The following is an 11,920-nucleotide window of genomic DNA, read 5'->3' on the forward strand; positions in this document are numbered from 1 at the left end:
ATCCGTCGCCGTCGCGCCGACGGAAGGGACCCGCCGGCGGAGCGGAATCGCGTCAGCGCGCGCGCGCGTGCGCGAGGCGAATTACGTTAAGGCCCGTATCAGACTACGGATTGAGATTGGGATTACATTGAAATTTGACCAATCACAGTAAAGTTTACTAATCTCAAGTTTAGTAGCGTTTACTCTGATTGGTCAAACTTCAATCTAATCTCCATCTCAATCCGCAGTCTGATGCGGGCCTTAAGCCTGATTGAGATTGGGATTAGACTGAAATTAGCCCGATCACAGTAAAGTTTACTAATCTCAAGTTTAGTAACGTTTACTCTGGTCAAACTTCAATCTAATCTCCATCTCAATCCGTAGTCTGATACGGGCTTAAGGCCGTATCAGACTAGCTATTGCCGACTCGGATTCGATTGGGATTGGCGATCGACGATTGTCCTCTAGCGAATGAGAGTCGATTAAATCGCTGGCTTTGCTCTCATTGGCTAGAAGACAATCGCCAATCCCAATCCAATCAACGATCGCTAGTCTGATTCGGCCTTTACGCTCACGTTTCATTCCGTCGCGTTTCGCGAAACCCGCGGCCGCCGTTCCGCGCAGAAACGCCGGGCCTTTCTTCTCCTTCTTTATTCTAACGGAGGGAGCTTTCAGGATGCGCATCTGTCTCGCGCACGGTTTCCTTTTTCTTATTAGAACACTTTCGTACGCCGCGAGGAAACGGTATCTACGATTAGTAGTAGTTTCCGTATGCGGAATTTTCTCTTAAAATTCACCCTGAAAATCATGTGATCTTGGGAGACAACGCGGCATTTCGAAGAGCTTTATGAGAGTTCCTGAAATTTTACCATACTCCGTGTAGCTCTAATTATCTCGGCGAAATTACAACTTTACCAGCGACGTGCGCTCGCGGATGCCCGCCAGGTGCACGAGTTAGCACGCGAGTATTCGCAGTCGTCGATTAATATTAATATTAATTTGCGGACTCGGTAGTATCGAGCCAGAGGCCGATCTCTCGGCACAAAGAGCCTCGCGCGACGAGCGACTTCCGACGCCGCCAAGGCGTAACGTCGTATTGTACCGGCGCGGCGATATGAGAACTTTTTCACAGGTACAATGAATTTTAATACACGTCTCAAGGCCTGCGCCGCGACGAGGGCACTTTGTATACGTACATAAAGCGGGATTGTACACGGAGACTATGCGGAATAATGTGCCGAGGCTTGGTAACTCCACCACCGTTGGCGGAATTCGACGGCCAATGGGGTACGAGTTTCCTTCTCTCGGCGCGAAAGGCCGGCTCATATTACATATTTACAATACGCGCCGAACGTTAAAAGTCCTCCCGAGAGCGCCCCGAGTGTCGCTGTCGCGTGCGCGAGAGTCTGCGGAGGACGTGGGTAAGTATCGCCATTGGGTGAGTATCGCGATCCTTGAGCGCGCGGCTTCAATTTTTCGCCGAGGGACGAAAGCGCAGCCCGCGAGGCAACGATTAATGCATCGTCATAGCGGGAAATAAATGATATCTAAATCGAGCATATACCTGTTATAAATTTGATGTAACGAAGCCGGTTTAAGATTTGAATTCGTTGCGTAAATTTCACGCGGCGTGCACGCACGCGAGTCGATCCCGACGATTCTTGGTTTCGTAACGCTCTATTCGCAGATCGCGGATCTACTTTTCATTTCGGAAAAGGAAACTTTTGCCACCGCGATGCTTCAGCTTCCGGCACGACTCCTTTTGTCTACAGATATTTCTTTTTCTTTATATTTCGAGAGGCAGGTGCATTCTGCATCTTCGAACGTCAATCTTGATAAATAGATTTATCCTTCGGCCAAAAGCAAAGCCACCTCGCGATACTCCTTTCATATATTTTAAATGTTTTAAATGCAATTTGCTTTTATAAATATGTTGATAATTATATTCGTAATTTAAAATAGTCTCACGATGTAAAAATACAAGGTGAAACTTTGCGCATGTGACCAATTTTTGGGGCAAATTGTTCACTGGTTCTTGCTGCATTCAACCGCAATGATTTGCAGCTTGAAGGTTTGGGGCAAATTTCTGATTGCTCACGAGTGCGCATCCACGAGAATGTTACACCTGGTATTCTTATCGATCTTATAAATTAACGGGCCTCATCAATTCCTTCTTTCAAGAAGGAAATACTGCTGCATCACTGTTCTGTTTCACGACGCTCCTTTTAAAATCTACGAATAATTATGTTCATAATGCGAAGCAAGTTTCTCTTCAGAGAAAATTAATTTAGCTTGCGACATTAAATACGACGAGAACCATTTGTAATTAGACACTGCCCCAATTGCGACTTTCTAACTTTGAACGCCACGTATTAAAAGAGATGACACGTTTTTTATTTGTTAAGTACGATCGAAATACTTCAATCTGTAACTTTTTAATCGCGATGTTGAACACGGACAGAGGCGTTAGTTTTTTCCATATATGTATGTATAGCGCTGGGATTCTCGTATCAACTCCGGAGGGACGTCAATCAGGGTTGGGCGTGTACGCGTAAAATACAATAATCTATACAGCGTAAGCTATGTGTCGTGCAAACAGTGCGTAATCCATGGATCATCGAGCATTTATATGCATCAGAAATATCGGAAATAGATGTTTTGTTTGAGATTTTATTTTTAGTCACTATCGTTTAGTGAGGACGCCATTTTTCGTCACGAGAAATTCACAGATTAGATCAGCGCGGATAATTATACGTATGGTGCTTCTGCATTATCAGTATCGCGTATCTTTTATATCACTGTACAGTTAATTAATAAATGAATTGCAACTGAAGTGCATCCAATTTAACCTAATCTAAAACCCCTTTACAGTTTTTACGCGCAAGAATTTTACCAGGTATGAAAACGACCCTGCGGGCCATTCTTTATTGAGATAAAACACTTTTGTAAAAAGTAGAGTATTACAAAAATTAACAAAAGTGTTGCAGCATTTTAGCATTCTAGCATTTTTATGTTGATTTTCGTAACACTTTTTTAATTTACGTAGAATTTCTTAGACTCCGGCGGTTGTGTTTAATTCCCTTGTACAATTTTGTAGAATTATTTCCGTCGGGGTACGCGGGAGCCACCTTAATTTATAACAATCCGCTTGTATTGTACAAAGTGTCGCGACCAGTCGCTGTACCGACACGGCAGACATACCGGTCGAGCGATTACCCTCGGCGTACGATTCCCCTCGCTGCCGCGACGGCGCTGGCCACCCGCTCGCCCGCCGTGGAGCCGCGTGTTCCCACGCGATCGCGTTGCTGTCAGTGTGTCGCGAACGGCGTTCAGTGTTGACAAGCGCAAAGTTACGAGGACGTTTCGCGTGTATCGTCGCCGTTGTCTTATGCGACGGCAGGCATGGCCAGCGCCACGACGTTCTGTCTGCTGCTCGTCGTCGCACTGGCGGACTCGGACCCTGTCGCGCGGCGCAAAGTGAGTACACAAACAGCGGCAGCACGGCCTCCCGAGTCCGGTACGCCGGAGAGGCTGCCTGCCCGCGATCGCGGCTGATCGGCCGCGCGTCGTCCGCGTCGTCGTAGAGACGGACGGATCGCGTGCGCGTGATTCATCGCGCGTTGACTTTGAACCATCGGGCGACGCGTTACACGCGAGTCCCGGACAAAGGGATCCGCCGACCGCCGATGTTCAGGGGGGCGTGTTGCGTCCACGAGGTTGCTCTCCCCCCCCCTCTCTCCCTCTGCCCCTTTCGTAACCCTTTCCGCCTCCGAGCGCGGCGGCGGCGACTCGTTGCGACGTTTCTTTTATCGCCGGACAGGTGGATCTATTGGTAAATTGGCCGCACGCTCTCGCGCACTGACGGCTGATCGGATAAGTGCGGCCTAGATTGCTCGCGATCGAAGGGCACGGTCGATCGTGGAGTCGCGCGATCGGCGCGCACGAATCGAATCGCCCCGCGAGGGGCGCGAGGGATGATATAATCGCGCGCGAATGTGGAGCGGCGCGATGTTTTCTTTCCACTCGTTGTTGGCTCTTACGTTTCGGTTGCGTCAGCGTGACGCCTCGACGCGTTAGTTAGTTAGTCCGGAGGCTCGATAGTCGAGCAATAAACTAGTATGGTAACGGCTGGAAAAAGTTGGCGTAACAAGTAAATTAACGACGGACCGCCTTGCTCTTCGCTTTGCGCTTAATTTTTATCCTCCCGGGTGTAGTTTCTCATCAAAGGATTGCGTACGCCCGATAATTATCTTATCGACGTGTACCGCGACGCTGGAGGAGCGAGTTTGTCAATTGTAAACAACAGCGTGCGTCAAATTACCATTAATGTTTTAAGGCGCTCGGAGGAATGTATTCGATATGCGCGATCGTGCTTTGCGTACAGGCCTAGTTTTAATTCGTTTTAAATTCGCAATGAACCGCAGCGATCGATCCCGGGCGTGAATTAGTAAACAAGTGTAAAAGCCAGCTGTGCAGATAAAAACGCCTTAGAAAGTGGAACGAACAAATCCGCCGCGTTCACTTCTATACCGAGGGCTGCACCGCTGACCGAAAAAAAAATATCACGTACGCCAATGTCTACCGATGCCCAGGGGAACTTTATCTCGTTTTATCTTTTCAGATTCCTTATAATGCTCCACCAGGACCAAATAGCACCCACTAATGCCCAAAAAATACCCCCAGCAACGCCCGAAATCCGGGATTCGATCGTGAATCTTTTCCTCTAGCGTGAACTCGTGAAAAGTGAAATGTTTCATTGATTATTTTTACCTGGTTTTTGTCACTTTCTCCTCTCACATCAATTTAAAAAAAGTATATACAGCAAAGTCCTCTGTTACGAGATAAGATTTTAATATAAGATAGTAGGTTTTCAACACCCAAATTCAATCGCAAATCTTTTCTCGCAGCGATTACACGATCTAGCAATCTATTTTCCATGAAGCAGATTTTACTCCAACGTAATAAATTCATGGTGGAACCAACAGACGATGCCTATTTATTTAGCAGAAACTCTATTTCATATTCAACGCCCATCTCATAATAGGCTAATGTAGATTTCCTCTCTATATATATATATATATTATATTAAATAATAACAAAAGAAAATCATAAAAATTAAAATAAATTTAATACATACGAAACTAGATTTCCAAAACCATCCGTTTTAAGCGTATAAAACTAATAAACGAAATTTATTATCGAAACTACTGAGTTCTTCAATGAAACATTTCACCTTTCACGAGCTAGAGGAAAAGATTCGTAATCGAACCCCTGTGTGCACCACAATGCCCCACCTGCGGGTTTACACCTCGTTCTCTACCTTGTATTTCGTTGTCGGTGCGTCAGAAATATGATTCGTGAATACATTGAAAGGCGCAAAATGCGTGATTATCTTAGCGTACGCGAGAACGCCGGATCTCCCCCCCGTGCTCGCGGAGAAAACACTACGACAGAACGGCCGAGCGTATTGCGCGTAACTCTCTCTCTCTCTCTTGCGCGGGTTTCGCGAATGAAAAGGGGCGACGAGGGGGGAAACGCGCGTAGCTTTCGTCGCACGACGGCTCGCAGATAGCGCGTCAGCGTAACGGTGCAACGCCGTTTCGTGCGCGATAATAATCTCGACGGGGGAGACTCGTAGGAACGGCAAGGCCGCGCGATCCGGCACTGATCTAGGCCATCCGTCCGTTAATACGACGTCGTTTAATCTCCGCGCGTAACGCTGCGTATAAACGCCCGCTCTATCCTATGCCTTAGCTGCGCTCGTGGGTGAACCCGGGCTGCGAGGAGCCGTGCCGCGTGCGAAACGTGACGGCGATCTACCTGAGGGCCGACGGCGCCAACGACACCTTGCACTACCTGTGGGACTTCGTCGGCACCCCGTCCGTGCTGCTGGCGCTCACGACGCCTTCCGCCTGGCTCAACATCAGTTGGCCCGATTATCTCGCCAGACGGGAGAACTCGCTCAGTTTCTCGGAGAGGCCCGCCTACTCTTTCGGGGTGATAATAAACAAGGTAAACTCTCCCGAGGGCCCTTTCAACGGCTACGAGTTCGTTTAACGGATAGTCGGCGAAATCTGCCTCGTTTCGGCGGGGTGAGCTGCGTACACGGGTTTCCTCGGAAAATTTACCCTCAAAATCGCGGGGGGCATTTTGAGGAACTTCATGAGAGTTTTCTGAAATTTTGCCACACACTTTACTAGTCAAATTTGAAAAACTCTCATAAAACTCTTCGCAGTGCCGTGCTGTCCTATGACTACATGATTTTCAGGAGTCATTTTAAGAGAAAATTCTCCCCGTGTATATCGAGAGGCGATTAAGGTTGTGAAAATCACTTTTCGCTGCCAAGTCTCAAGGTTGCGAATTATGTCAATTGATCTTTCCAAGCTTCGCGTTAGACGAACTAAAAAAGAATTACCTTTTTTAAAAAGGTAACAAAAAGACGCCAAGTACAAGCGTGCGAACCGAGCAAGAACTGTACGATTTAATTAGTTGGAAATATTTTGTTAAAAAAATATGTTTATCTTCCCTACGAGAGTAGTGATATCAACAAATTGCGCCAAATATAACAATGGATATTTATGCAAATCCGCGTTAGACGAATTTTATATAGACGAGCGGCGAAATGTATGCGGAAACGAGCGCTGGATGTTAATGAGATTTTGCCGGGGGACGCGTGAATAGAATTTGACAAAAGTGCAACGACACATGTAGATACACGCCTATAGAGAAATATGAAAGTATAGCGTGTTAAAAAATGCTTAAAAACCCGCATTACACCGATGATTACTCATTGCTCCAATTTACCGCCGCCAAACGTGGACGTAAACCCGAGTGAGCCGGCACGAATCCACTCGTCGCAATTCCCCTGCCGAGCGTGGAGGATACATCCGCGGTTTCTTAATTAAACCTTCGCACTCCACAATGTCTTCATTTCTCGCAGAGCCTCTCTTCAAGCCGAGTGTTCGAGCCTCTCTTCTCCCCGAGATGAGAATGCGCACGTATCTCCGTTAAAGGCCTGGCGTCCACGATGCTGGAACTTGGTCCACGTTCTAGTTCCGAGAAATGTGTAGCCAATCAACCTGCAGCTATTCCATAAAAGCACATTTCTCGAAAGTGTTGTACAACTTGGGCCAAGTTCGAGGACGTCGTGGACATATGCCTTTACGGTTTCGCCACGTTCAAGTGTGTCTCGACGTGGCAAAGTAACACAAATGTTTACACAAATCTCCATTTGCGACACCTCGTGTCGTCGGGACATTCTAAGATTCTCACTCGACGAACGCTGCACGACACTCGCGGAACTAATCCTTTGTAAAGCGCGCAATTGACGGCTGGTTCGTCTTGTTCGGCCGAATTAATGGTCGCGTGCAAAGCTATGGAATTGCCCGCGGCAACGGGCGAGCGGATTTCGCCCGCGGGAATTTCGGGCGCGTCACGTCGACGTCGACGCGTTGCGGTTTAAGTCAGTCTTATTGCGCGCTAATGTGCAATTATACGCGGGAGAAATCGCGAATTGTATTTACGTAGGTTGAATCGCTCATCGTCGGGTGACCCAATTTCGTCATCTGTTACGACTTGCCAGCGTTTGCGTTGAATAATAACCGTGTGCGTTGCGTGTTACAGATTATCGAATTCAACGACGTAAATGACACGGCACTGATTGACACTGCCGACGTCATTAATAACGTATTGCGTCCCGAGTATTTCACCTGGCGGCGCCTTTCCCTATCGCAAAAGAGCGAGTTCGTCTACCTGGATATGGAGGGTAACTCTTATCACGATACAGCTAAGGATATCAGCAGATACGGGAGTATAAAGCTTTCGGTAAAGTCTTCTGCAGCATTGAAGAACAAGTATTTCGGTAGTACGTAGCGACGCATGCGAATGTAATCTCACCAGCTCGGTCAAGCGAGCGCCAGCTTCAGCTTGAGCCTGAACATATGTACACATGGCTTCTTTGTACCACGTTTGTACGTAGTACACTTAAACATCTCTCTCTCTCTTTCGCTCGCCAGCTCCGAGGATTCTGCACCGTCGACCATTCGGACACGTTGCCGCACATGTTGCACACCGAAAACTCCACGCAAGTGGACATCATCCTCGACCACATCCAGACCAACGGAACCTTTTCCAACAGCAGATTCGCTATCGAGCTGCTCGCGGTTGGCGGTGGCGATCCCGAGGTACCGATGTTCGTTGATCCGAAAAAGAGCCTCGACGACGAGCATACCCCGGGTATATTCGAGGTAACGATCGCGTACATTTATTGCACGCGGAGAGAATTTTCTCTGAAAATCACGCCATCGTGGAACAGCGTGGCATCTTGAAGAACTTTATGAGGGTTTTGTGAAATTTTACCTAAATACTCATAAAATGCCGTGTCCCACGATCATACAATCTTCAGGATAAATTTTAAGAGAAAATTCTCTCCGTCTCGCTGCTTTCGCGTGTATTTTAATTGAAAGTATTATCATGTGCTTTTCTTTTTCTTCAGGTTGTCGAAGTTAGAACGCCACCCTACAGGGAACTGGACGGCGCGCTGAACGCCGGGTCGTATTTACAATGGCGGCCGGTGTCGTACGATACCGCGTCGCGCGACGTAACCAGTTCCACGGGGACAGTCCAGTATCCACCAAAACAAGTGTTCAATCATTCGAGCGCCATTAAAAATTCGATGCTCTACTGTTACTACGGCGAAGCCGCGGACGATCTTTTGCTGCAGAAGCTGACGGTTTCCCTGGGCTCGAGAGGAGACGGTTTTTACAAGAAGACGAGTTACCTGACGTGGTGAGTCGTCGGTTACGAAACTGTTGTCAATTCTTACTTAGAAAATTCCACGGCGAGTCACAAGTCAAATTTCCCTGGCTGCTTCAATTAACGAGATGTCTCGCTTTGCAGGACTTTCGTGATCGGATACGGCACACCACCCGAGGAGAGGTTCTCTTCTCTAGTCATTATGATTATTTCGATCGGCCTTGGCCTTCCTTTGCTCATTATGGTCATCACCGGCCTGTATCTTTGCATTCGCAAAATGCCGAAACGGCATGGCAACGTATATTTAAGCCGGTGAAGCACTCGCCGCTCGTGTGCCATGTGGTTTCTTCGTATGTCGCGTGTACGTTTAGGTGCATCGCTACTACACAACCTATTCTTCACAAAGAGATATTCCTATATTTATACAACACATACATATATATATTTTTACACGAATCATTAGCTCGGATCTGATATATCAGTGTGATAAGCGTGAGTGATAATTCGTTCTCTCATAACGTATCTAGCTCTTGTCGAGATTCTAGCGTAGCCCTCTGGTTCTTCGTTTCGATATTTTACGAGAACGCGTTGTTCGTTGACGCTCGATAAAGAGGATAAAAGCAATAACGTTTCTTTTGCGCTATGCGCTATGAGAGAACGGCACGTTAATTTGTTACAACGAATGATTGAACTTTTCTAGGCAATTTATAATTGAACGCCGATTGTATGCACGATTTACGAAATATACGATAAGTTAGTACGACATTTTATATACTTTTCTTTATGACGTTATTCGTTCCCGTTTAATATTTAAGTACCAAGTACACTATGACGAGACATATCTCGCTATATTTCCTGTGTATTTCACATAGTGCTATATTTTTCGCAAATATACGGAGACTGCAAGCATTCATCTTCATTCACGTCTCAGCTTTTAATTCATCTCTCCGTCATCCTCTCGCTCTTCTCATTAAACTTTCATCTGTCAACGTATCTAAGCGCAGTCCCTTTAATATTTTCCCCGCAAAATGAAGAAGAGGCTCAAGGGCGAGGCGGGAGAACCGTTGGATCGCGAGTGAGAACTGCGCCGGGCCGACGGAGACGTCGGCGTCCGCAACGCGGCGACGAACCTCGCGGGCGAGCTTACCGAGGCTCGCGGGTATGGCCGTAGAGGGTGCGGGTGAACGTTTTCAGGCGGCGGTAGTGAGAGTGGCGCGGTAGGGCACCGCGATTCCCTCCGTCGTGGCGCGGCGCGGCGAGGGGAGGCGCGCGGGGCTACGTCGACGACGACGCCGCGCTGGAGGGGTACGTTTTCATTGATCCACCCCGTGCTACGTGGAGGCGCACCACGCAAGCACTTACGGAGCCCTGAACGGAGCATTGATCTCGCCCCGTGCCGTCTCGGCGGTACCGTCGCTACGCCGCGGGCAGGCTCGCGGGAGGAAAGGAAAGAGACCACTCGCACCCTCGAGACGATTCCGCTCGCCGGTCGCGCGGTGGTCGCAAAACTCGATCCCGCCAGGATCGTCCTCGAGGGTCGAGGATCGTCGCGCCGTCGGTCACGGCGCGGAATCGCGGCTCTGCAGGGCGCAGGGTGGTCGACGGAGTAGCGGGGGGTTGGTCGGTCGGTTGGTTCGCGTAGCAGATCGCGAATGAGGTATAGCGGGCGTGGAGCGGGGTGCCCCGTGACTAGTTTCCGCGGAGTCCGCTGCGCGAGGGACTGGCGCGTGGCGATGCAGTAGCGGTTCGCGTCGGCTCGAGGCTGATCGCGGCACAGTCGGCACCGAGGAGAGTCGCTTTCGCGGCACCAAGTAGCGCACGAAGAGAGAACGCGCGAGAAGGAACCCAAGGGGTACGTGGTACGCGCGAGAGCTCGGGGGGTGAACTCGCCGAGAGTGCCGACGACGTGAGGGACTCGCGCGCGGGGAACGAAGGCCTCGGGGCTTGGCGTTACCAGAGAGAGAGAAAGAAAGCGACCCTACGTGCCGGCCGCGTTGCTCCGAGGGTGAGACGTCCAGCGGATCGGACGCAGCGCGCGCCGAGAAGGTGCAGGGACGGTGCGAGGGAGAGGGTGAAGGAGGGTCACAAGAGAGAGACGGAGAAAAATAGAAGGGGAGGAAAGAGTGGGCGAGAGTGAGCGGTGGTAGGTGGTGCTGGTGGTGGAGGTGGCGAAGGAGGACATAGCTGAGCGAGAGAAGGAACGCGGCCGCTGAGGGAGGGTTGAAACGAGAGGGATAAAGAGAACGATCGTTGGCGCGCGCGCGCGCGTGCGTTTGGCAGCGTCCGACGTCGTGTGTGTGTGTGTGTGTGTGTTAGCGCGTGTCCGTGAGCGTATGCACGCGCGTGCGCGCGCGCGCACGCGTGGAGAGGGTGCGCGCGCGCTGTCTTTGTGTGTGTGGCCGTCCCGCGGGTGTGCGCGTGTGTGTGTGGGCGCGCACGAACGTGCGGCGGTGAGAGTCGCGGGTGAAGAACAAAGGGAGTGGAAAAGAAAGAGCCGCCGCGCGCGGACCCAGCGCGCTTGGAGCAGCTAAGGGTGGCGCAGCGCGAGAGAAGTGGTAGCGGACCTACGTGAACGGACCCCGGTGTGTTTAAGGAGAGTAGCCCCGCGTCAACACGGGCGACGCGGCGGCCGGACACGGACGCGTCGACGGGCCTGTCCCCCGAGGAAGGGACCGTCGCGCGCAACGCGATCAATTTTCGTTGCGGCGCGCGGGCGGCTTAGACCGTAGGACGGACGCGAGACGAAATGACGAGGCAACCGAGGCACCGATAACCGGCCGGATAATGTTGTCGCAGAGCAAGTTTTACGCTCTCTTCATCCACTACACGTTCGTGTAGCGCGACACGGGGCGGGTCCTTGCCGCTGCGGTGAAGAATAGAGAAGAAGGCGGAGGAGAAGAATCGGGAGGAGGAAGAAGCGACGGAAGGAACAAGAAGAAAAATACCAAAGGGGAGAGAGAGGTGTTGACAGAGCGAGGGAGAATAGAAACCGCACGACGCGCGAAGGTAGAGAGAAGGGAAAGTCACTCGAAACCGAAGAGCGCCCCGTACTACCGTGGTCGCCATCGTCGCCCGAGGGCTGAAAGGAAAAGGGGCGAAAGAAGGAGCGAGACTCGGCGTAGCGCGCGACGGAGCAAGCGGAGAGGGTCCGTGCACGCGTGTACACACGGCGGCACGCGTATACGCG

At 50.2% G+C, this 11,920-nt stretch overlaps 1 protein-coding gene across 1 annotated transcript; it reads left to right on the forward strand.

Moving 5' to 3' along the window:
* Nucleotides 1-3,257: 3,257 nt before the first annotated feature.
* LOC105569664 (glycosylated lysosomal membrane protein A-like) lies at nucleotides 3,258-9,503 on the forward strand. The gene is made up of 6 exons (XM_012026302.1): nucleotides 3,258-3,456; nucleotides 5,734-5,991; nucleotides 7,603-7,803; nucleotides 7,995-8,225; nucleotides 8,474-8,766; nucleotides 8,878-9,503. Exons 1-6 carry the CDS (start codon nucleotides 3,382-3,384, stop codon nucleotides 9,047-9,049), a joined length of 1,230 nt encoding a protein of 409 aa, XP_011881692.1. The 5' UTR covers nucleotides 3,258-3,381; the 3' UTR covers nucleotides 9,050-9,503.
* Nucleotides 9,504-11,920: the final 2,417 nt, after the last annotated feature.

Source organism: Vollenhovia emeryi, unplaced genomic scaffold, assembly GCF_000949405.1.
Source record: "Vollenhovia emeryi isolate VEMERY1.0 unplaced genomic scaffold, V.emery_V1.0 DF939123.1, whole genome shotgun sequence".
NCBI lineage: Eukaryota > Metazoa > Arthropoda > Insecta > Hymenoptera > Formicidae > Vollenhovia > Vollenhovia emeryi.

Coding starts and splice junctions, on each gene's coding strand:
- LOC105569664 (XM_012026302.1), top strand. CDS start 3,382: ATGGCCAGCGCCACGACGTTCTGTCTGCTGCTCGTCGTCGCACTGGCG. Junction 7,804..7,994: donor ACGGGAGTATAAAGCTTTCG/GTAAAGTCTTCT, acceptor TTCGCTCGCCAG/CTCCGAGGATTCTGCACCGT. Junction 8,226..8,473: donor ATACCCCGGGTATATTCGAG/GTAACGATCGCG, acceptor CTTTTTCTTCAG/GTTGTCGAAGTTAGAACGCC.